General features: G+C 37.1%; 1 protein-coding gene across 1 annotated transcript; it reads left to right on the top strand.

Annotated features, from left to right (window-relative positions):
* The first annotated feature begins 985 nt into the window (after window positions 1–985).
* Window positions 986–26,576, top strand: tgm1l1 (transglutaminase 1 like 1). The gene is made up of 14 exons (XM_067452778.1): window positions 986–1,089; window positions 7,534–7,820; window positions 7,912–8,103; window positions 9,345–9,596; window positions 15,623–15,741; window positions 16,686–16,793; window positions 18,355–18,532; window positions 20,186–20,324; window positions 20,461–20,653; window positions 21,382–21,535; window positions 22,952–23,236; window positions 24,289–24,449; window positions 24,570–24,706; window positions 25,038–26,576. Exons 2-14 carry the CDS (start codon window positions 7,535–7,537, stop codon window positions 25,183–25,185), a joined length of 2,352 nt encoding a protein of 783 aa, XP_067308879.1. The 5' UTR covers window positions 986–1,089; window position 7,534; the 3' UTR covers window positions 25,186–26,576.
* Window positions 26,577–26,711: the final 135 nt, after the last annotated feature.

The following is a 26,711-nucleotide window of genomic DNA, read 5'->3' as shown; positions in this document are numbered from 1 at the left end:
ATGATTCGCTCTGGGCTGTCGTGTCTCTGGACCTGGGCTGCGACGCTTCACGTGACATTAAAGTAAAACCAGACTTCATTCGCCCCAATGTAAAGCGTATTTACACTGTCTGAATAACTCCTTATCCCCTATATAGTGCACTATGTGCCATTCACAATGTAGAAAATTAAATGTGTGAACAAGTGACCGATTTCAGCTGCAGCTTCAGCATCTATTTGTAATGTAGGGCTTCAGAATCTAGAGAGCATTTGATTGGATAGAAAATCTGAATTGAAGCTGAAGTGCAGAGTGATGCCATCAAAATCATGAATCCATATTAGTGAGAGACTGCAAGTTTTGATTTGAACACTTATCTTCTAAATGTGAAAGGTGCACTTTATTTCACAGTGTCCTTGTTACATATACATGTAAACAGTAAGACTAACATATTCATACTAAAAGGCAAAAAAAAAAAAAAACCACTTTAAATTGATGGGGACTTCTAGAATAAAGTTAAATATCAAGACTGGTAATAGCGTTCCTATCCAAAATGTCGATTCATAAACCATCACCATTCACCACTGTGCCATTCACCACTCTGTTTATAACTTGTCATTTAAAACTCAAACTCAGACATATTCTAGAAACAGTAGGAGTATCAAAGATATTTATATTGAGATATTTATATTTATATAAAGACTAGATTACAATCTTCAATAAGAGTGATACAAATAAATAATTGATATTTAGAAAATTTCACTAATTTATGACATTGACCAATTGAACTCCTATATAAAATTGATAGATAGATAGATAGATAGATAGATAGATAGATAGATAGATAGATAGATAGATAGATAGATAGATAGATAGATAGATAGATAGATAGATAGATAGATAGATAGATAGATAGATAGATAGATAGATAGATAGATAGATATAGACACGTGATTTCGGGGGTGGGCGTCTTTGATGGGCGTTGAACTCTCGGTTTATATGTGCATGTCTTAGTACAGTCAGTGTTGATCTGACCCTGCTGCCAGTTTTGCGCGTGCTGCACTCATTTGAAGAACACTATCGCTATCCTGTGAAGAAAACCAGTGTACAAAAGTAAGGAGAAACTTTTTTATTTCCTCGCGTTCAGTGTCGTTTGATCTGTGCAGAAGAACTCGCGCGCCGTTCAGAACGCGCGAACCGACCGTTCCAAAGTTTGAGGTTCTGAAGATCAGAATATCGTCCATAATTATAGAAACTACAACAGCGTGTGTTGATGTTTATTAAAGTGACCCGTCGCACTTTCACGAGGTCTTTGTAATGTCGTTTGGGGGATTTATGTGTGAACTTTTTAGAACTGAGAAACTAAAACCACAAGTTACAAGCCACCGTTATTCATGTAGGCTACTGGTCTAATATGCCTTAAGGACATACAATGCATAGATCATGTATTTGGACTGACGCCACACTTAACGTGTTTGAATGTTATTTAAGTGTATAGCAAAATATATCAAGTCATTGAGCAAAAAAGAATTAAGTGAAGTTCGTTCGAAGTTCTGAGAAAAATGTAGCATTTGAACAGATATACTTTACCATAAATTACACTAATTTCTTATATATATATATATATATATATATATATATATATATATATATATATATATATATATATATATATATATATATATATAACATTTTATTTTATTTTTGGATCTACTTTAGGATATGTGTTCCTGTTTTGCTTGAAACATAGTTAAAGCTACTAGACGCTGCATGCTTTCCAGATGTTTTTGCTTATGGATTCCAGATGTTTCTGATTTGATAAGGGTGGGGAGCTAAACTGTAAGCTCCTCACATTGTTCAGATACTTCAGTTCATCAGAACCTGAGAACATCTGCATCTCTCCATAACTCTCCCCTGGTTTCTGTATAAATGAATGAGACAGATTAAGGCTATTTTTTCTTTTGTCATATTTCTTTTACTACTTATTAGTCCAATTTCTTGAAGTTGCTGCTTTCAAGATTTTTTTCTTGGACATCTATTTGAGTCAAACAAGGTTTTAGTGTATTCCACATAAGTGGTTGGTGTGATTAGCTATCATGTGCTCTTCTCCTCATGACTCCACCGACGGCGGTAAACATGAACTTTTATGTGTTTAGCATCTGTCGAGTTATGAACTAATGACATCTCAGACTAACATTTCATTTAAATGGATAAAGTGATGGACATGATGAGATAATTATCATTTGTTTTCTGTGACCTTTTCCTTTAAGATGCATGTGTTTTATAAACACATAGGGTAAGATCTTCTCCCATCAAACTAAAGCTTCTGATGGGTGGATGTTCTGAATGGTCTGTTCAGTCCTCCATAAACAGAATAGGGAGCTGCTGAGCAACATTTTAAAGGTGCTGGAAGGGAAAGGTGAAGTCATTTTATTGCTGCAGGTTGGGAGTGCTTGAGTCTTATCGGATCTACCCTTTCCTGCCCTGATGCATTCCAACAATAAGGGTATGGTTTTGATGGCCAAAATCAACAATCAATCAGATGTGAACCACAGCGGGGCAAATAGAATCCAAATAAATCTGTTTTGGGTGTATGATATGTGGTTGCTAGGGTAACCACCCTGGATGCTAGGTGTATTCAGCTAACAGGGAACATCCTCAAAATTCTGGATAACGTTCTGGCAACGTTCTTCCTGGAACATTAATAGAACAGAAGCTATCTGGCCTTTAATAATGTTTTCAAAACGTCAGCACAACATTTTTTTGTACATGGTTTATGCAATTGTTTTTGTTGGACATTTGACAGACATTTTTGAAATGTTAATACTTGTTACAGAATGATCATGTAACATTCCTATAATGTTTGGGAAGGGATACAATGGTTTCCTGAACTTTGCAAAACCAAGATTTTTTTTTTCATAAATAATGTTTTCATATAGAAACATTTGCATAAACATCATTAGAACATCATGCTTTTGTGCTTTGATGAACTAGAACAGTAAATTATATAAAATATCTATTTGCTGTGATGCAAGAACAGCATGTCAAGTCATGCTCTACTATAAGCCTGTCATTTTTTCTGCATCATGGAAATGATAAAAGTATTAAGGAGATGAATGAAGGCGTGTCACATGATGACTTCATTAGGTGTGAGACCTTGTGCCTTCAGTTGTTTAGTTTCATCATGTTTATCACTGTTGCCAGGTGTAACAGTCTCGGACGGATCCGTAGTATCGGAGTTGGGCGTTTGTCACTTTAAATGTGCCTTGTGGTGTGAAATTAAAATAATTGGATTCCATATAAAACTTGTGTGTGTAAACCAAGATACACTAAGATCCCACACAAACACACGTGTGCACTGCTTTTGTCAAATAGTTCCCTCGAAAATCATTTACTTACCTTTACAAATCTGCATGATTTGTGGAATGCTAAAAGAGACGGCTCTTTTGCACAGAACGACAGGCCGAGTGAGAAGATTTTAAGTGTATAACATTGAAATATCAGTCTGTTCCTTACACAAAACTAATGTATTTACATTTGTACTGAAAAAAGCAGTGTCAACTTTCTGCTTAGTATCTCCTTTTGTGATTTACAGAAGAAAAAAGGGGCACATTAGAGTGAATAAATGACAATAAAATTAGCTTTTGTGGGGTGTGAGGGTGAACTATCCCTTTAAAATCTAAATACAGCTCAGTGGAGTAGCCGCCGCTCTCATGTGCACATATTTGCCAGTTGCTCGCTCTATCTTTGGCTTTAGACCAGCTTCTGGAGATACTTTAGCCCTCATACACATTATACAAAAAGTGGGCGTTTCCAAGACCAAAAGATTTTTGAAAGAAAGTGCCATTTATTTGTTAGAAACAGCAAAAACAGCAATATTGTGCAAAAAACGTAGCTATTTATATTTAATATAATAAGCTGGGCACATAATAGTCTCTGCAATAATGATCCAATCACAGACTCTTAAGCATTTGCCTATTTAAATTTAACAGCTGGGTCATGGGTCACAGTGAATCCTGATTTAGTGTGAGCAGATGTGTGAGAAACCCTGTCCTGCATCGGAGAGGTCCGGCTGGAGTTTGCATTCTAGCATTCTGATCATAGCTGTCTATGTATACATGTAGGATTCCTTCTAAACATCCGTAAATCCCGGCGGTATCTCATTATACGCAACAACCAGTGGAAAAGTGTGGCGCTTTGAGGTTGCTCTTTTATAGCTCACGAGACCTAAATTAGTTCTCAGACACTGTGGATGCTTAACTGAAGCACAGCAAAAGTGTTTCACCAAAACAAAGTCACAACATACAGTAAGAGGATAGAGCTATTGAATGAATGTGGAGAACAGCCAACGAATAAAACAATAAAAAAAAATTGTGACTTTTTATCTCACAATTGCGAGTTTACATCTATAAAGTTGTAATTGTGAGGTATAAAGTCAGAATTGCGTGAAATAAAGTTGAATAACTTCAGTTTATATCTCGCAATTCTGACTTTATAACTCGCAATTACAAATTTATAGATCTATAAACTCTCAATTGCGTGTTATAAAGTCATAATTGTGAGATAAATATTTGTATTCTGTGGTGGAAACAAGCTTCCATATAATATCTTTTTGCTGTATAATATTGAAATCTTGCAAGTTTGCTATATGAATATCTCATTGATCAGAATTTCTTACCTTTTTTCAGCCATATGAATATGAGCAACTGCATCAAATAGTATATTTGTGCTTAGTTTAAATTTTTTTTTTTTTTTTCTTCCGTATTCTTATGGGCCATAAAAGCTTTATATATAATATATAATATAATATTATAATATATATATAATAAACGTTCCGTTACAAAAATATGTTTTCTGACTATTATGTCTATTACTAGTCTAGATACTATTAGTATCTGAAATACTCATTAAGCAGATTCTTCTTCCTAGACAGATATAACCCGTTTCAGTGCTGTCTCACTTTGTGCCTGGACAGGGCCGTAGAGGTCGTGACCTCTTGAGGCTTGTGTAAAAATTGGGCTGCTCAGTGGTTGAACACAGAGAATTGCTTGAATAAAGTCTTTGAATGAGCAATGGCTCTTCCGAGAATCTTTAAGCCGGAGGCGACTTATCGTGCCTTGTGGAAGTTCTCAAGACATCACAGTTTAACCTCATCTTGTCATGTAGTATATAATACATATATCTTAATTGTATAAAACATGTCAGAGCAGATGTTATTTGCATTCATGTTTGTCCTCTAGTGTAGTGTTAATGGCGTACAGTCTGCAGACTTCAGTGACACAGTCATCCAGATCTGCATTGCACACATTCTTGTGCGGCACATGATCACATATACAGCTTCAAACCTATGAGCAGAAGTGTGTGTTTGACGGTATTAAACTGGTAAACCGGTGGACATTTTTTGGCTAAATAGTAAACATAGGCAAACATGTGTTTAAAGGAGGTCTAATTCAGTGGCTAAATCTGATGGAAGTCAGCGAAATGGCTGAAAATGCTTACACCTCTTTTAAATATTTTAAAATGTTACTGTATTTCACAGCTAAAGAGACTTAAATGAGCTTTTGGTTATGTTTTGTTGACATATCACCATTTTTCTGAGAAAGAACAGGAAAAAATAAAGTCAGATGAGTTAATAGTGAAAAGTAGGACTATAAAGCTATACAGTGAATGTGGATAGCAGATCAGATCATTTGTTGAGTTTATGTTTTGAAATCTTTGACTTTGGATCACAGACATTTGAAACATTAAATTTCCAAAATGACTTGCATAAAAGGAACTAAAGAAATTCGTCAGAATCAATAATATTCATAATATACAATGCCAGATTTATCAGCAAAATCGATTAGGAAGCAAGCTAAAGAAGAAATGCTGATGAATCAAATATTTTTTTAGCTGTTTCCATTCAAATTTGCGAATTTAACGTATCCGTAAACTGGGAATATCGCATAAAACATTTGCGAATAAAGCAGCATTTCCATCCCATGTGTTTGTTCCAAGAGAACAAACGGTAACTTCCTGGGACTTTGGCACAAAATATCTGTAATAAAAATGGAAGTTGCTGCATTAGGGGAAGCCACTGTGGCTCTTTTTTCCCCCTACATCATAAATGACTCAGAGCGTGCAGATGAAACGCAATAAACGCTGTCATGTCATCTTGTGTTTGGATGCTGGTCACTGGTGTTTGGGAATGTAATCATATGAGACGTTTCTGGGAAGGATTTAACCAAATCATTGTGGTGACGGACTTTGGCTCAGGAATTTCAGAATGACCAACACTTGAAATGCTGTGCAATGCTGTTAGTCCAGTTATCCAAGTCCAGAGGTATTTTTTTGGTACATGTATGGCAAGCTGTTTTGACTTTGATTCATTAACATGGTTTGAATTCTTGATCTCAACAATTGTATTGTCACTAGTGAGATGTCACCATAGACTGCCATTCAAATTAATTCTTGATATCAACGAATAGCAGTTCAAGAATTCAATTCCTGATATCAGTATAATTTCAGATATCTGAAATGGCTTTCTTAGTAACAATCACATTGATGATATCAGAAAATAACATTGTCACTAGTGGCAAATGAATTGTTGATATCAAGAATTGAATTTCAATGCCTATTGTGGCATTTCACTAGTGAAAATACAATTACGATATTAAGAATTAGAGTTTTTACTAGCTGAAATTCAATTGTTTATATCGAGAATTCATATCCTGCAAATGAATAAAAGTTTGCCATAGTACGTGTTTCCGTCACGCATATTCTTATCGGATAAAACATATCTGCCTCAATTGAGCACATACTTTTTTATGCACTTTTTTAGATCCATTTTAGATTTAGATCCAGTTTTTTAATGCCAAATCTCAAAATGCACATAAAAACAGGTGGATAGAAACATAGCTATTGAGCTATATCTGTTGAGACGTTTTTTGCCTCCTCTGGAGCTTCAAAAGCCAGATTATCGGGGATTAAATAGAAAAATGAAAAAAATACTACAAAAAGTCAATTTGCTGTTGAGGAGAAGCTGCTGTTAAAGAGGAGAGCAGGTACTATGGCAGAGACGTGTCTGGTTTATTAAACTTTAAGGAATGAGTGGCGGCTAGTTGTTGAGAGCTTGGAATTTGGTAATTGTGAGAAATGTCTTGAGAAAACAGAAGAAAACATGTTGTGGAGATGGAGGGAGAGCACAAGGCCATTCGGAGGAAAAACAAAAACACATGGTTCTCATTTTCAGTGTTTACTCCGCGTCACTGGGACAGAACGCACATGCAACGTCAGCATTTCTTTTACTCTTGATTTAATCTATTTTGCACCAAAAAATGGCTGATCACTGATCCTTTGTGAATAATCAGGGATGTTTATTTGGCAATTGCAATCTGAAACAGATCTGGTGGTGGAAGCAATGCTGGGAAATTACTGTCTGTAAGCAGCATGTTAAAGTTTACAGCTCACAGCCAAATAGGCAATTACTTTAACAACACTGGAGGAACGCAGATTGCTCTTCCCACTTGCATCAATTCTTTCATTTTCCATGTAATTTCTTTGTATGATGTCTTTCAGGATGCCAGGAGAAAGACTGTCAATCCGAGATAACTCCGCTGTCGGCCGTTTCCACGGTGTTTCTGAAAGCAATGGTCGGGCCGTCCCTGAGAAAAACGCAGAGACCAAAGTGAAGAAAGACGAGAGCGGATGTCGACGTTGGTTACGGAAGGCTTGTCCGTGTTGCATCCGGAAACAGAGCACCTCGTATGATTTTACCCCTGAAACGGATGGTGTGGTTGTCGATAATGGAGAAAAAGAAGAGCCGGTATCTCCAGTGCCTCCCAGCGGTGATACAGAGCTAACCGGTGAGAAGCTCAGCCTCGGACAGACATATACAAAAAAACGTCATCAGAAGCTCCTCAAACTCAATCTTTTTTCTCCACCTTCTCCCATCAGAGCTGTCTCTAGCGGTGCGTTCTGTCGATCTGCTCAGCCGGAAATCTGATCCCAACAAGAAGGAGCATCACACGGATCAATACTACGGTGACCAGCTCATCATCCGCAGAGGACAGACGTTTCAAATAGAGCTCGAGCTCTCACGACCTTTCAACCCAAACACAGATAAACTTCACCTGGAGCTGAAGACAGGTGAGCGGGAAGGGAAGTCGCATAAACCCGTGCTTTTCTATTTTGTATGTCGGTTTCAAACATAAAGTAAAGTCTTTGACAGACAGACAGACAGACAGACAGACAGACAGATAGATAGATAGATAGATAGATAGATAGATAGATAGATAGATAGATAGATAGATAGATAGATAGATAGATAGATTGATAGATAGATAGATAGATAGATAGATAGATAGATAGATAGATAGATAGATAGATAGATAGATAGATAGATGCATCTTTGATAGTGCATCTTTTCAGTTTTCAGCTAAATGCATCCTGGTGTTTCATTTCGGTGCATTCCTAATTTTGTCATAACAGTCGATAATCAGCAAATTCCCCCTGTGACAACATGCCCCACGAGCAGTCAACCAGAGTTCATTGAACTGTATATTATTTCCTGGCCAATAACTGTGGAAATATTCAATGGTGTTTTTATAGTCATTAATACCTTATTGATGACTATAAATACATACATTATTACAAATACATTCTTTGAAGTATAGTCTTTCTTTCTACTGTTTGGGTTGAACACAGCGGGAGTGCTCATCTCAGCCATGTGTTCATCTCTCTGATAAACATCTGTGGTTTTGAAATCTCTCTCTCAATCCACACCCAATGATACAGCTCACCTCTTCTGAGGAGATAGGAAGTTAGGGAGTGAAAGATAAGCAGTAAAACCACTTCACGCTGATACAAGATAACTCGTGCTCAGATTCGCAATCCATCACTTCCAAATTTATTTCGAAACAGGATATTCAACCCCCAAAAAATGTCCGGAAAAAAAACTATTGATTGGATCATGGAAGTAGTTTTTCATCAAAAAGTAAAAGGAACTTTTGACTTTCCCCTTCTGCTAACATCATGTGCACTATTTTTCGTACACAGCTATTTTCACGTTGCACATCTGACACATAAATATTTAAATGCATGACTTTTTTTTAGTTATTAATAAATCACAGATGTCCTCTACAAAAAAAGAACAGGAATTGAAAAAGGAAGGACCATGTTTCATTTGTGCAAGTCTTACGTGTTTTATTACCAGATAACTCCTTTGGCTGACCTTATGTGACTGAATCACAGTATTTCAGCATAGTTAGTTTATTTGGATTTGACTGGAATCTTCCCTCGTGTAATAATTTACCAATAATTTTGGATTTAGAAACAAATTCATCCCGTTCTTCTCAAAGCATGTTTTTCACGTCCATGTCGTCATTCAGGGCCGCTCCCACTGGTGTCGAAGGGCACGCATATCATCATACCACTGGTGGAAGAACTCCAGGATGTACGCTGGGAGTCCAAGATCGTGGAGCAGAACATCAACCGAGTCAAGCTGTCCGTCAACTCCCCCGCCACCGCGGTCATCGGAAAGTACAAGCTGACCGTCGTAACGCAATGTCTGAAGACGGGCGAAACTACCACGCACGACCCCGATAAAGACATTTACATGCTCTTTAATCCCTGGTGTGAAGGTAAGACAAAAAGACTTTTCAACATATGCGATTTTATGCATAATACATATGCCGCACATGTCCCGAAAAGTAAAGCCAAAGCATTTAGATCGCCCCCAGGTGGCTGTATGCAGTATAGCTCATAAACCCCGCCCTCTCCATGTAAACAAATGGGACGTGAGCCAAACTGAATTACACTTAAAATCATTTTTAAAAAGATGGTTTCTGTACTTTTAGGTAAAGCCCTGCATTTATGCCCGAGCCCGACGGGCCCCGACTTTTTTACGCCCCTCGGGCCGGGCTTCGGGCCAATTTTCATGTCATACCTAAAACGCGGGCCGGGCTTCGGGCCTTTTTATAGGCTTCTCCTTCGTTTTATATTTATTTTATCAATTAAAAGGAACAATGAGTTCTGCGCTGGTGGAAACAACACGAGACCATAATAGCTAACGCGACTGTCAAGATGGCTCGCACAGTGTTCAGAGCATAGGTTCAGAGTCCGCGCCAGCAGCAGCGCGCGTTTCTTCAGCACGGAGACACACTGCAAGCGTGGTGTGAGCATGGCGTTTCTGTTGCGTGTCATCCGCGGGGCGTCTGGTGCTATTAATGTACAGGGAAGCCCTATACTTCATGTTAAATATAAATATATTGCCTATTGATACAGCAAAGACAACTTCGGCAGTAGCCGGCCCATGCCATATCCATGGTATTGACGGCAAAAGGCTACAGAATAATTCGTTCTGTATTGACTGGTTTAATATTTCAAAATCGATAATTAGGCTATGTTGTCTTTTATTATTACAATTAGGCCTATCTGCATTTATGTTAACCTACAGACTTTCAAACATTATGTCATTATGTGTCACAATGTTTTATGGGCTATATGTTGTAGTCAGATAGATATGATGGTGCTGCAACACGCATCGCCGCAAATGACTAATGCAAGCCAACGCAAATGGCTGTAAATGAAACTTAAAATAAGTCTAAGATAGTCAAAAACACCATCATCTTCAATAAAAATGAATGAGATGAATGAGATCATTATCTTACCAGTGCGTCGCGCTCTCTTATGTGGTATTTGAATCTGAAATAAGCTGCTGAATAGGGGTGTCAACAATAATCGATTCGGCGATGCATCGCGATGCGGGGCATGAACGATTCAGCATCGATGCGGCAAAGTGCCATAATCGATTATGTGCAATTCCCCTTTATTCCACAAGGTGGCAATGTCTGATACCCAATGATGAAGTGACGTTTCACTCATAGTAACCTCTGACAGAAAACGAAACAATAATTATAATCTGCAAAACTTGAAATGGGTTAGTGATTTACTTCAGAAAGCAAGTACTAAACACAATCATATGTTAGTGTCACTGTCTCTTGATGATGGATGTGGTCAAGAAGCTGTCAGTGATCAAAATATTGATTTTGAAGACATTGAAAATGAGTTTGGAGAATATGCTGGAGATCGCGAATATTAGGCAGACGCTGATTAACTGGTAAACGAGCTCTGACGAGGACAGATGAGGATGGTATTAAACATCTGCTCAAACTGAATCCTTCCAAGCTCCAAAAGGTAACGAAATAGGTTTTATTTTATTCTTCTGTAGCTGTTACTCTAAAATCAGGAGTTTTATATATTATCACGACAGGTAGAGGTCTATCCATGTTAAATATAGATCTGGGTCGCTAACGACCTGAATATGTAAGAATGTTTGGTGAAACAGTCATGCATTTAAGGGGTAATTGCATTTTTATTTTATTTTATTTAATTACATTTTATTTTATTTAATAACTTTTATGTCAAAGATACAGGAGACACATAGCAGCCAATACAACCTGTTGTTTAATATCTGCTTGTATTGCCTCATGACTGATGAAAAATTTGCTTTGTGTGCAGTAGAATTTTGATGCATCACAATGCATCGTAGAATCGAATTGAATCGAATCGTTACCTGGTGAATCGTAATCGAATCGAATCGTGAAGGCAGTGCCAATGCACACCCCTACTGCTGAATAAAATGCATCTTAATCTTTTGCTTCCGTTGCTGTATACTCCGTTAAATGAGCATATACCCCGGGAATTGAAGATGGGATTTATATTCATTTGCGTAGGTGTAAGGTAGGCTATAAGACAACCTGCATGTGCTTTTTTTATTTTATTTGTTTAGCTCCGTTTGCGAGAGCCGCGAGCAGAATCAGCCTGCCTCAGCTCGTCAAAAATGCCTTTTAGGCTACTGGTGGTAATAGTTGGCGAAATTAACTAACATTGTGATGCTTGAAGTGTTTTATGGATTTTATTATAGGCAAGACAAGTCAAGAGTTGATTTGAGAGACTAAATTAATTAAATATGCGGTTAACTCACTGTCGGCCGCTGGCCGCTTTTGGTCGTCGCTTAAAAAAATTAAAACTTTAATTTAACAAACAAAAAAATGCTCTAAACATTTTTCTAAATTAACGTACTAAAGAAACGAAACGAAAAATAACTACTTTGACATTAAAAACAAAACAGAACTATTTTAATGGCTGCAACAATGTAAAAAAAAAAAAAAAAAAAAAAAAAAAAAACGGGCTCTAGTCGGACTCGGGCCGAGAATTTTGATAAGCTGTCGGACACGGGCCGGGCTAGGGCCTCAGCGTCTCGGGCCCGGGCCGGGCTAGGGCCTAGATTTGAGGCCCGTGCAGGGCTCTACTTTTAGGTAGTTGTTATCACTATGATGTAAGTTCAAGTGTTTTTCCTAATCCATTCCTCTTGTCATTTTGACCCCAAATCAATTTTTTATACAAAATATTAAATTGAGTGTTCGTTGGAGAGGTCCAAGACCTTAGGACTTTTGTTGCACTTGAATCATGAATACACAAACATTTGACTAGATGCGAGGAGTTTATGTGGTTGAAATGAAAGAAAGTAACAAATCAGTCCCTCACGGGTCAATTTGACCCCTTTAGGAAGGAATGGAATGCAAGGCATGGTTCAGTATACATAGACAAACCTAAAAAATACTCAAAATTAAAACTAAACTTTACCAAACAAAAAAACATTTACAATGTCGACATATGTATCTGAATGCACACTGAAGAGATAACTGGAGAAATGACTTTAGGACCCAGTGGAACAGCTTTTTTGCTCCATATAGAGTTATAAGGCCATCTAGTGGCAAGAGTCATTGTGGGTTTTTGTGTTTTTTTTACAGACTCCAATGTGAGATATTCTGAGCTGATTATTTATGAAATATCAGACCATTTTAGACACTCTGAGAAACTAGTTAATATTGCAATTTTTTGACCTTGGATGCCTGTAAATATTTTGTAGGAGACAAAAACTAGAAAAACAAAACTAGCAACCGTGTATATATCATATAATACGGGCCCTTTAATAAAAACAATGAGTGCTATCATTGTTTCATCCCTGTAAATAAAAAAAAAAGTTTTAGGGTTTCATGATCCTTTCGCATGTTGCATCAACACAGAGAATGCAATGCATTCATGAATTATGTCATGTCACGTCATGCAGCCAAACTCATCCATTGATGAGAAGCCAAGGTGCTCATCCACTGAAGCAAGTCTGGGAAACGCTGATATATTTAGCCTAAAATATTGCACAGGCAGATGTTAATGCAATATAACATGAAGGTGCAAGTTTCCGCTTGTGGCCCAGTGACTTACATCAGTCCTCTGGAGGATTGAACATGTTCTTGCAGAAGAAAAAAATAAAGGTGCAGGGCCTAGTTGAGTTAGTTAGTAGTGTGATGAAACTCAGGTTATTAAAAGGGGCGTGACATTCCCCAAACACGCTCAAAGTTCTTAACCAATCACAGCACACTGATCCAGCTGACCAATTGGAGCACATTGTGGTTTTCAGAAGGAGGGGCTTCATAGAGACTAAAAGAGTGTTACTGACAGACTGGGAAGAGAGGAGCTCCAACAAAGGAGAACATGTGAAAAATGTGTTTTTTTTTTACATTAAAAAAAGGAAGACTTACTCTAGTGGAGCCCAAAAACAAAATCAAGACTTTGTCAAAGCATAATAGATCTTCTTTACGGCTTGTTTTGTTTGGTGGTTCGGGCTGCGCACTCTTTCCTGCGCTTCAGTGCCAGAGAGGATTGTTAACGAAAAAGAGAGGTCTGCCAAATCACCTTTCACTGAAAACACTGTAATCTTCTATTTTTTTTTCCTCTCTCTGCTTTTTTCTCTGCCTTTCCTTGTGCAGCCCCACCTCATCTGGCAGTTCACATGTCAAATATATGTTCCCCTCTCCCGTTCTCTTTCACTCCCTCCTTGGCCACTCTTTCACTCCAGGCCCCTTCCTGTCATTCTTTACAGGCTTCTTTCAGCTTGGTTTGTTTTATAACACTACATTTTTATGCTCTGTGCTTTTGTTGAAAGTTGCTGGCTCATTCCTGAATGCTGAACTCTGTAACTCTGCATGTAATGTAAGGAAGTACTTCAGTAACAGGGTGTAGCTGAGTTTCAGATAAATGTTTGGGCAAGCTCAGAAACTTTATTCAATTTAGGAAGTATTCTTTTATCAGCTTGATTTTTACAAAACTCTCAATAGAAGTCTGGGATCCAATATAGTCAGCAATGCATCAACTTTAATGTTCAGTCTCTGTTAATGTTAGGATAACACCGATGTCAATGCAACACGTTGTGTAATCGTCAGAGGCATCTTTATCGTTTTGTTACTGCAAAATTCATGACTCCTTTAAAACAATATTTAAAAAAACTAAATGTTTTATGTGAAAGATTTTGAATAGAGAAATGGAAAAAATTAAGACAAATCTTAAATATTTCTAAATTAATGGCATGAATTTCATTTTAGAACAATGTTATCATAGTATTTCGATGTATTATTATAGTATTTATTGATATTTTTAATTCCTTTTTATTTTCTATTTAATTAATGGCATGTCTTTAATTTTAGAATAATGTTACCGTAGTGTTTGTGCATATATATATATAATATATGTGTGTGTGTGTGTGTGTTTTATTTTTATTATTAATATTTACTTTTTAAAAAATAAAATTTTTGCTTTAATGCTTTAATTAAATGCTTTAATTCTTATTTTAAATTAAAATGTAATGAAATGTAATTAATTTATTTCAGTTTTATTTCATTTAGCTGTCAAGGCTTTCAAGTTTAGGTTTTTCATGCAATCTTTCATCCTGTTGCTTTTAACTATTTCCCCGCCAGTATTTAAAAAAAAAGTTGCCAGCCACCACCAGGGTTTTTGGCCATTTTCACATAAATGTAATAGCCCATAGAATATTTTGTTTTATTAATATCTGAGCATGCAATATAAATCAAAAGAAAGAGCTGACCCTCTTCTTTTAAACAACAACAACAAAAGTTTTATTCCGTGTTTGGTGGAGAAAGAGTTAAAGACATCATGTAGTCTTTGTTGCAGCATTGAATTAAAGTTACACTAAGTTGTTATAACGCTAATAGTTATCTAAACTGCTTGGCGGAGGAAGGACTTTTTGTTCAAAACAACTTACTAAACTCTTGTTGCCGTGTTATTTTTTTGGGAAACCTTGCCATATGTGTTAACCGTTTTGGGCTATAAAACTAATAGTTTAATTGAAAGGCACCAGAATACAATCTACTCCAGTAAAGTTGTTCAGGGGAGGACCCACACACTCGCATTTGATTTGCTTCCGACTCCCATGAGTATGAATGACCCTGCTGATCTTCTTCTGTCTCACAGCTTCACTCTTCCAGGCCTCTTTCCATTACACTGGTTTTTCTCCAGCATGTCTGAGTGAATTTTCCATTCATTTTGTAATCTTTTCAGTCCTCTACTATCATTTCCGTTACTTTATAGTGCCTCCATTCTCTCCATTTTCCCATCCGATTTTGACCTCCCTTGTGTTCACGCCCTGGTGCAGAAACAGGGAACATTCCAAAGGCAGCCGAACAGATTGCAGATGCTGATGACGTCACTCTATAAGACTGCTTTCCCTTAAACTGAACCAAACCACCGTATCAAATCCTGGAACTGTGTGTCCATCCTCCCTCATGACTCTCTTTGTCTCTCTTCTCAGAGGACACGGTGTACATGGAGAGTGAGAAAGAGCTGAAGGAGTACGTCTTAAATGATACTGGAAGAATCTACTACGGCACCGAGAAGCAGATCGGAGCTCGGACGTGGAACTTCGGCCAGGTGTGGAGATGTTGCTGAAAAATACTTTACACAAAGCAATTTGACACATGGAGTCCCAACTTAACTTTTTACCACAAATGACAAATGCAACTTCAAAAAAATGACCTGCCATAAAACTTTGCATTATTTAAAAAATATATATACCGGTATATTTTATCTCTGAAAAATGTCCCTTTCCACGGCATTATATAACAGTCAGTGTTATTTTATCATTATGTCTAAACTATTATAATATTTAGGGTTTTGCTTGAATTAGCTGTTCTTATTTTACATGAAGTTTTCTGAATTGTGTTATGTGCTTTTGTCAGTTGCATTAGTTGTTTTGTAATATTTATATTTATCTTTAATTTCAGTTTAATGTCACCCTCAAAATAAACTCCCAATTACTGCTTATTAATAGTTAGTAAGGTAGTTGTTAAGTTTAGGAATTGAGTTGGATTAAGGGATGTAGAATGTGGTCATGATAGAATATGGTTCATGGTCAGAATAAAGCATTAATATGTGCTTTATAAGTACTAATAAACAATATGCATGTAATATGCATGCTAATAAGCAAATATTAATAGTGAGAATTAGACCCTAAACTAAAGTGTTACTGTAATAGTTTTAGTTAACAATATCAACACTGGTTCTAGTTAGTTACTTTAAAGATGTTCAACTTGCAAAGAACCTCCCACTTAGGAAAATACCATCTTAACAACCCTTAAAGCACCAAACCACTGTTTGCTTTATGGATTAGTTTGTTTTATGGATTGCATTGAAAAAACAATGAGGAATCCTTTACTGTGAAATTAGCAGAATATGTGTTGACTTTGCAACCAGAATTTGTTTACTGAACGAAGCCAGTTTTGGGGAGTGTTCATTTTTTGAACATGTTTTGACAGCACCATTTAGATTCTGCACCCAATTAAATTTTGTCTCTCTGATTTGTCTCTCTCTCACAGTTTGATGAAGGAATTCTGGAAGCCTGTCTGTTTGTGCTGGATAATAGCGAGGTTCCTCCCTCAGGTAGAGGAAATCCTGTCAGTGTGGTCCGAGTCATTTCTGCCATGGTGAGTCCACTCGTCTGCCAACATTAATGGAACGCCTCTAGTAAAAAAGGTGACCAGTGGTGTTTCAATACGTAAATATGTGCTGTGCGTTTTCCTCTTAATAACGAAACATCTTACCAAAGCACTCCAGTCAAGTCACGTCACGTTAATTTACATAGCACTTTATACAATAAATTCCTTTAAAGAAAGCAGCTGCACAGTATTAAGAATGAAAAAACCCTAAAGAATTACAATAAAAATGTTCTACTCTTTTCTACTAATTTCTACTTTAAAGGTGGGGTAAGTGCTTTCTGGTAACCGTTGTTGATATTTCAAATCACCAAAACAAACACGCCCCTACCCCCAAAAGGGTCTCGCCCCTATTTTGATAGCTCCGCCCCACACATACGTAACCCAGGCAACGACTATGGCAGAACCTGTTACTAATCCAGGTCGACTATTTAATTAAAAAGTCACCCTTTCCATCACAAAAACACAAACCGTTCTCATGAACAACTCGATAGTACACGAGCCGACAGTCCAGCTAACGACATATTACAATTATGACCAGATTAGAGTTATTATAGCGATCACAAAAACACACACAAACCGTTCACATGAACAACTCGATAGTACACAAGCACGACAGTCCAGCTGACGACATATTACAATTATGACCAGATTAGAGTTATTATAGCGATCACAAAAACACAAACCGTTCACATGAACAACTCGATAGTACACGAGCCAACAGTCCAGCTAACGACATATTACAATTATGACCGGATTAGAGTTATTATAGCGATCACAAAAACACACACAAACCGTTCACATGAATAGCTCGATAGTACACAAGCACGACAGTCCAGCTGACGACATATTACAATTCGGACCTGATTAGAGTTATAGCGATCACAAAAACACAAACCGTTCTCATGAACAACTTGATAGTACACAAGCACGACAGTCCAGCTGACGACATATTACAATTATGACCGGATAAGGGTTATATAGATCATGAAAAGAGGAAACAAACATATATTGGGAGTATAGTATGTTACTTGTCGGACACATTTTGTGAGCTGACGCTTGAAACAAACAGTGAGGAGATTTAGATGCTCCATACGGTGTGGAAATGAACGGGTCTTTATCATCGCTGAAGTGAACGACCATACGATCACAAACAAGCAAACATGACACACGAGCATAGTCAAGCAAAAGCAGCATATATAAGGCTAGTTCTCGGCTAATGTCCGTCATGTGTGACTCGTGTGTTTTGAATAATGACGTGCTCAGAGCGAGAGCGAGTGCTTTCTTTCCGTCATTATTAGACACGCCCCTTATCTGCTGATTGGCTACAAGTTTGTTATTCCACTCGGCCCGTGTCCTTTTTCTAAAACGGTTTTGAAATAACACTTACCCCACCTTTAAGTGATATGCTAAATCTGTGCAATAACCTGTGGTATTAATATCTGTATCCCAAACCTCTATAGTAGAAACTTGTGCCTTATGAATCACAGCTGATGATCTCTCTATGAGAACAATATGAAACCATTGAATGAAATCTGACTCCCTGTTGTAGATCAATGCTCCGGATGACCGTGGCGTTCTGGAGGGAAACTGGTCTGGGAATTACGCGGGTGGAACATCTCCTACGGCCTGGAGTGGCAGTGTGGAAATCCTCAGGCAATACCACAAAGAAGGAGGAACGCCCGTCAAATACGGGCAGTGCTGGGTGTTTTCTGGGATCACGACCACAGGTGTGTGTGTGTGTGGAGAGATAACCATGTCCTTGTGGTTAGTGATTCAGGATTTCAGCTGTGGACAATCTAATATAAAAAAAATGCAGACCAGTCAGGGTGCCCATGGGGGACCAACACAATATTAGGAAGGTTGTCATAATGTAATGCCTGATCAGTGTATCTAGCTACCGGTATACTACCTTCTATTACGAAGCTTACGAAAAAAGTGTAACTGGTGCAACGATGATGTCAGACCTAGTGAAAGCTTTTGAGTTACGAGAGGTGTTACACTTTGAATACAAGTTAAATTTGGACGGCGGTCCATCGGAAGCTAAATATTTTAAATAAGGATATTTTTCTTACACAAACCCATCGCTTCGCTTCAAAATGCTTTAATAAACCCCCGGAGCCGTGCGGAGTACTTTAATAATGGATGGATGCACTTTTTGAACTTTAAATTTTGGGCAGCCATTCACTGACATTATATTGCTTGGATTAGCCGGCACATTTTTTAATATTACTCCAATTGTATTCGTCTGAAAGAAAATGTCATATACACCTAACATGGCTTGAGGGTGAAAAAATCATGGGCCAATTTTTATTTTTGGGTGCACTATCCCTTTAATACACTTTAGTTCCGGAAAGGCGTTAGTGCTGAGCTCCAACTAAATATATACTTGGGTTTATTTGATTGTGCTAAAGTGGAACAAAAAAATGCAACATAAAAAATTTGCACTTCCTAAAAAAAAAAAAAAAAAACACTGGCCAACTAGTAACTTCATAATTCACAAACATCTGAAAGACTAAACAAGTGAACGTTTCCCAAACCGGTCTTGTTTATCGAAGGTTGCACCTTTTGGCGTTTTACACATCAGAAGTACATGGTCAAATTGTAATATCAGTGATGTCATAGGACTAACAAAATATGCTATTGTTTACAATCTACCAGCCGTCGGAATCCGGAGTGACCAGCCGCACACTATCTTTACTGCTGTGACATTCATAGCTGACCCCGGTTAACAGCAGTAACACCCCTGTAGTGAACGTCAGTTTAAAATACTCCTGTCTGCATTCTGTTCATTCCACACTCAGACATTAATAGTGTTCGACACTTGCACTCGTTACAACTCAACTTCAGTGAATTATTTCTCTCATTCTTTCCTCTTCTGAGTTTGATATGATTCACACTACCCTTCTTTTTTGTGTGGAAATGCACCAAGGCTGCATTTATTTGATCAAAGATAGCAGTAAAATATTGTGAAATATTATTACATCTTAAAATATTTTTTTCTCTTTTCAAATATAATTTATTCCTGTAATAAAAGCTGAATTTTCAGCGCCTTTACTCTAGCCTTCAGTGTCACATGATCCTTCAGAAATCATTCTGATATGATGATTTACTGCTCAAGAAACATTTATGATTATCAGTGTTGTGTTTCTGCTTCACATCTTTTTGGAAACTGTGATGCATTATAGAATGTTTAAAAGAACAATGAACAATATTTATTTGAAATTGAATCTATTGTAATACCCTTTACTGCCACTTTTGATCAGTTTTATGCATCTCTGCTGAATAAAAGTAATGTCTTAATACTTAAATAGTGTATAATATTATATTGAATCTCTGCAAACAGATGAATAACTCTCTCTCTCTTTATGTATCTGTCCCAGTATTGAGATGTCTAGGTATTCCTGCACGTTCCGTAACGAATTTCCAGTCTGCCCATGATACGGATGTCTCTTTGACAACAGACGTGTATTTAGATGAGAATATGGAACCAATCCACGACCTTAACTCTGACTCTGTATGGTGAGCATTTGTGTTTTTTCATGGAAGAATTAATATTAGGTGTGGGTCAGTGTAAGATGATAATATATATATCATTACACATTCTCTTATTGCTCTTTCTGTATCCCTGATTTCCTGTTTTCTTCTGTTCCTTCAGGAACTTCCATGTTTGGAATGATTGCTGGATGGCCCGTCCGGATTTGCCTCCGGGTATGGGCGGCTGGCAGGCCGTGGATTCCACACCCCAGGAAACCAGTCATGGGACGTTCCGCTGCGGCCCGGCGTCACTGGCCGCTGTACGCTCTGGACAGGTCTATCTGAAATACGACACTCCGTTTGTCTTCGCTGAGGTGAGTCCAGACCTGTCCATGTTGAAGTTATCATCATATCCATAGAGCAGTCTCAACAAAAATGCGCAGTCAAAATGAGTGCAAACAAATAAAAGTGCACATTCAAAGACAATTACTTTCAAAAGGGCTCTCATTTTTTGTTATCACATTTTCTAGAATATAAAATATGGTTGTTTTTTATCATCTGAAACTAATATAATGCGACTTATATAATGCAATTAATGTCAAGCACGCAAAACATGCACAAAGTGCACAGATTTGAATTCATGCTGGGTGAGAGAAGTGAACCCTAATTTATTTGTATAGCGCATTTCCCGCACATAGTTTATAATGTTTGTATTTCATTTACCGGTATTTTACATGCATCAATGTATTTTTTGCAATGCAGTTTTGACTCATAGATAGGTGATAACTTATTTTTCCTGTAAAAAATAAAACATGTATATATAATTGTATTAATATTCATCTAACATTTACATTTACAATTTCAATTACTTTTTAATAATTGTGGTTACAACCAAAAGATTACAATTTCGCAATAGAATCATGTTCTGCTGTCATGTCACTCCTGTCCTAGAGGACGGGCCGGCCCCGACATGCTGATATCCATGTTAAATATTTTCTTTATACCCTCTATAAAATCCAGTTTGAAACCTGCATTTATCTTGACAGTCACGTCTCTTTGAAGGATTCTCAGCTCTAAACCTGTGCTGTTTTTTTGGGTGCAGGTGAACAGCGATAAGATCTACTGGCAGAGGAACCTCGACGGCAGCTTCAGTCAAATCCACAGTGAGAAGAAAGCGGTCGGACACTGCATCAGCACCAAGGCTGTTGGCTCCGATGAGCGTGTAGACATCACAAACATTTACAAATATCCTGAAGGTGAGACACACACACACGCACATGCACAATTTCAGACAAATATCAATCTCAGTGCCTTGCCCTGACAAGACAACAGCAGGCTGTAAAATAAAGGCCCTAAGCAAATATCACACATTTTAACAGGCCCATTATGTACATATGATGAAATAATGTGGTATTCAAATTATGATATAATTAGAACATTTGTATTGGAACTTGTTCAGTTTCCCAAAGAAAATTTTATTAGAGCCAAATGGCAATTGAAAAGAAATCATATTATGTAATATTACATTTTAAAATCAAACTTTTTTTTTTTTGATTGTGCTGTCAAATTGAATAATCGTGATTAATTGCATCTAAAATAAAAGTCTGTTACAGTATGTATGTACATACACTTTTCTGTTAGATTTCACAACACTACATTTTTTACATTTATGAAAATAAAGCACCCAAACTTGTGTTACTACAGTAATACATTTATACATACAGATTTAATACTGTAAATGTATTGCTGTAAATTATTACTTGCACCTGTAAATAAATAGAAATCAGAATCTCACTATTTAATTTTTATGTATAATTTGTAATAAATTAAAATTAGAAATACAGATACATAATTGTACACATGTATGCAGTATCAAATGTGTTCATATAAATACATATGTATATACATATTTCATTTATTGTATTGTTCGTTTTAACGTTACAAATTGAGCACAAATGAATGACACCAGTTTGGAACAATTTTTAGACAACATGGGGTGGAGAGTGATGTCACAGATCCACAGTTATATTGGTTATTTCATTTTAACGGCATAAATCGAGCACAAACAAATAATACCGGTTCGGTTTGATTTAGACAACATGGGGTGGAGAGTGACATCACACAACCCATAAAATAATTTTCCATATTTCAAACACCAAACCAGCACAAATGTTGATTTTGTTTATGTTTCGCAAAAGAGATTTTTGAGTTGCCAACTTCACAGAGGTGAGATTTATCCATACAGTGACTTCATGTTTTAGTCTTACCAGAGCAACCTACAATATAGAGCATGAATTACTGGCAAATGCCAGGACAGATGCGGCCAAGAACACACAGTGCCCGGTTTAACTGGCTTAACATTCCACTGCCTTCTCACCAAAATACCTGTTATTATGTCCAAATGGGTATTTTAAACTTAACTGAGATCCACCCACAGGAAACTATGGCATCATTGACAAAATATAAACAATAAGACAGTTGACTTAAAGTAAGGAAATGGATATATATATATATATATATATATATATATATATATATATATATATATATATATATACATATATATATATATATATATATAGCAGCTTATGGCATTTAGTATGGTAGCTAAGTGTTGTGATCTGTGCTGAAAGTCTGAGAATGTAATCTCATTTCTAATTTTCCCCTATCAGATTCAGAGGAGGAGCGTATCGCTGTGGAGACGGCCTGTCGCTACGGCAGTAAACCCGACGTCTACTCCAGTCCCGTTGCTGAGGACGTGCTGGTGGAGGTGAAGATGGATGGAGAAGGGCCACGCATGGGAGGAGACGCTCAGCTGAAGATCGTGGTGAAGAACACGAGCTCTCATCCCCGCAAAACCACCCTTCACAGCCAGGTGGCGGTCATGTACTACACCGGCGTGCTGAAGGACACGGTGAAGAAGGAAAAGCTCACTGTGGAGCTCATGCCACAGGAAGGTGAGTTAAAGGCCGAGGCCGAAATCGCATACTCTCACGAGAAAAAGATGTAATTACTCCATGCTAGAAAAGCATTTTCTCGGTTTATGAATGTGTGTAGCATGAATGTATTCCGGACGTGCTGCATCTGCCGTGTTGTCATTATCATGTGACCTACCGATGTCAGTTGCGTCGCATCACTGGCATTCATAAATCCTCTCCCGTGGCATACTAGCTACATATGTATGAAATACTTCATACATTCTGCTACGCCTTTCCTGCCACATTTAACATGAAGCCACATAAACCATGTTTGAACATGTTTTATATTGATTATATGATAAATGAACACTAATAGCATTCATTTTTATTTCAGTTTTAGCCATTTTTGTAATTCAACTTAAAAGGATAGTTTACCCAAAAATCATCCAAATGATTTTTGAAATTATTCACCCAAAAGTTGTTTAAAACATGTATGAATTTCTTTCTTCTGCTGAACAAAAAAAAGAAGATATTTCGACAAATATGGGCAACCAAACAGTTGAATAGGCCCTATTGACTTCCATAGTATTTTTAGGGGCCATCAACTGTCTAGTTACCAATATTCGTCAAAATATCTTCTTTTGTGTTCAGCAGAAGACAAATTCATACAAGTTTGGAACAACCTCAGGGTGAACAACCTTTTCTGAAATAACTTGATGCAACTTGATGAATAAAGCATGTCATGTCACTGTATCATTGCATACTTTATTTTACGTTGTGACATAATTTGAAGAAAAAAAAATAATGCACTACTGTAAATAAATGTATACATATTTGCTACTGTAAATTTCTTACAAATAATAAAATGTTAATGATTTAAATAATATTTTTTTTTATTATTTGTATTATTTTATTTTAAATGTTAAATAAACAAAGAAGAAAAATAGTTTTATTTCTTAACATTTTAATAATTATTTTATGTGTTTAATCTGCATAGTGTTTTTAGTAAAATAGGCAGTATATACGGTGGTATCTGCTGTGTAAAGCTCATGATCACTGCTGATTCCTCTTATGTCCTTTTGTCCTTTTAGAAAAGATCATTGAATGGATCCTGCCTTACAAGCAGTATCAGAATCAGCTGGTGGACCAGGCCGCGCTCATGCTGACCTTGTCTGGACGGGTCACCGAGACCCAGCAGGTTTTGGCCAATCAGACCAGCTTTAGGCTCCGAACACCTGATCTCCAAATTGAGGTGAGACATCCAGAACCTTCAGCTGCATTTTACCCTCAATTTTAATTGAATTGTATATATTTTATTACATATTTAAAAGAAATGAAAGGTTTGTAAATATGCTTTGCTTCTCTCCAAAAGCCTATTGGAAAGGCGTATGTGGGCAAGGAGACGTCCGCGAAGATCACGTTCACGAATCCTCTGCCCTGTACTCTGCGCAATGTGGTGGTCCGAGTGGAAGGACTGGGGCTGAGAGACCTCCATCCCATCATAGTGGGGTAAGTACCTCAAAAAAACATTCAAGATCATTCACCCTAACTATTTAGAATGTGCAGGATTCCAATGGAAGTTTACCTTTTGGAAAGAATTCTGAAGGATTCTAATGGGAATTTTATTTTAGCAACAAAAAGTAAATCCCATAGATAAAGCATGAATGAATTAAGCTTAATCTAAGCCCTGTCTGGGAAATCAGGCCTACAGTATATCTTTTTGATCGATTCAGTTTATTGCTTGTGTCTTATTTGAATAGTCATACTGTAACGAAGTCCTTTCTTTTCTCCCACTAATGAATGCATTGCATTTATCTCTCTTTCTTCCATGTTTCCTCAGTGATGTCGGCAAGCATGCCAATGTAACGGTGACGGAGCACTTTATTCCGACGATAGCCGGCAAGAGGAAGCTCGTGGCGTCTCTGGACTGCAAACAGCTCTCGCAGGTGCACGGCGTGGCCGACATCGACGTTCACGAAAGCCAGTGAATTCAGCCTGCTGTTATAGAAGCATCCCTTCACAAGCATTATTTCAGTATCACCAGATCCTGCATTCACAGCTGTCCGTTAAAGGGTTACTTCAGCGATTAGCATATGGCTTTGTATCAGTAGAAACCCTGGAGTATATTCGAATGATAGTGCTTTCCCCCCACATATCCCCCTGAGACAAGAGATTTATGCATTTTATATTTTTTATTAATTTATTCACAGCTGTCCGTTAACAAACTGCATTAACCATTCTTATGTGGTTTACACTGAGCCATGGGATTATTTCTTTAAGGTTAGACTTCTTAATGAAATAACCCTCTTTTTCCACACACTATTTTATAAAATGCCTACTGTATGTGCCTGATTTTATTTCATTATACACATAATTTATTTTAAACTGGTCTTGCTTTGCTTTACTGTGTGTATTAACTGTTTGTTGGTTCAGTTTAGCTGATCAAATGTTACTGTTCACCACTGAAAAAACTACGGTCTGGGGTATTATCATACATGATTATTATAATTTTACTTAATGAATGTTATTCTAAATATATATCTATATATCTATATATATTTATATATATTTATATTTTGTAGCCAAACACATGTAGCCCATGCGTTTCATTTCCCAGCTTCTCTGCTGCCTTATATTACATATTGTAAACAATAATGGCTATTATGAATTAATTTAATGTGCCTTCAAGGAATTCATATTGTGTTGCATTTGTCTGATTCAAAATGCTGTTGTATCTTCACCTAATTTTGCTCATGCAAAGACTGTTAACTAACACTATTCATGTACACTTAAAATATGAAGACATGTGAAGTTACTTATACTTCATGACATATTAGGATTTTATGAAGAATATAAAAGTTATGTATGTTTGTATTATTTATCTATGTAATGTATTTTTCTTTAACAAAAATGACATTTTATGAGATATTTTGCTCTGTAGTTGTTTTTGAACATGTTTTGGCCTGCTTGAACAAGACTTTCGTGTTTGATTTGGAAGATGAAGTAAAACACTCCCTATAGTGTTTGCATTTGAACAAATGGCATCTGTCTTCTTGAGATAACCTGTTGAAGAGCTTTATTAAACAATCCAATCACACCAAACACTTGTGTTCAACAGCTCATTAACGCAAATATAAATCAGCCAATCACATGGCAGCAACTCAATGCATTTGGGCATGTAGACGGTGACTGCATCTTTGGATTTGATTGACTCTGATACGATCATCTCCAGCAAAAATTTGGGATATTTGGGATTTTTGGAAACCTGGAGTCTGATTACCATTAATTACAAAAAATATATAATAATTTAGATTGACGTCCACTATGGGATGTCAAAACATTCAAAGTGGCCGTGGACACTTTAAAACGGCTGTCCCTCTTTAACAGAATGAGATCATTTCAGACTCTGTACACCTAGGCTATGTATGGGCTCAGTCTGTGGTCACATTGTAGAGACAATTGGTGACAATAGTTCTGCATCCTGATTCTGCAGGGTCAGAATTTGGCATAACAA

The sequence above is a fragment of the Pseudorasbora parva genome, chromosome 9, assembly GCF_024679245.1.
Source record: "Pseudorasbora parva isolate DD20220531a chromosome 9, ASM2467924v1, whole genome shotgun sequence".
Classification (NCBI taxonomy): domain Eukaryota; kingdom Metazoa; phylum Chordata; class Actinopteri; order Cypriniformes; family Gobionidae; genus Pseudorasbora; species Pseudorasbora parva.
This window is presented reverse-complemented; position numbering and strand designations above follow the sequence as displayed.

Bases quoted from the DNA above. Each gene is read 5' to 3' on its own strand.
- tgm1l1 (XM_067452778.1), top strand. From the start codon at position 7,535: ATGCCAGGAGAAAGACTGTCAATCCGAGATAACTCCGCTGTCGGCCGT. The intron at 7,821-7,911 runs GTGAGAAGCTCA...TTCTCCCATCAG, and splicing joins CGGTGATACAGAGCTAACCG to AGCTGTCTCTAGCGGTGCGT. The intron at 20,654-21,381 runs GTGAGTCCAGAC...TTTTGGGTGCAG, and splicing joins CTCCGTTTGTCTTCGCTGAG to GTGAACAGCGATAAGATCTA.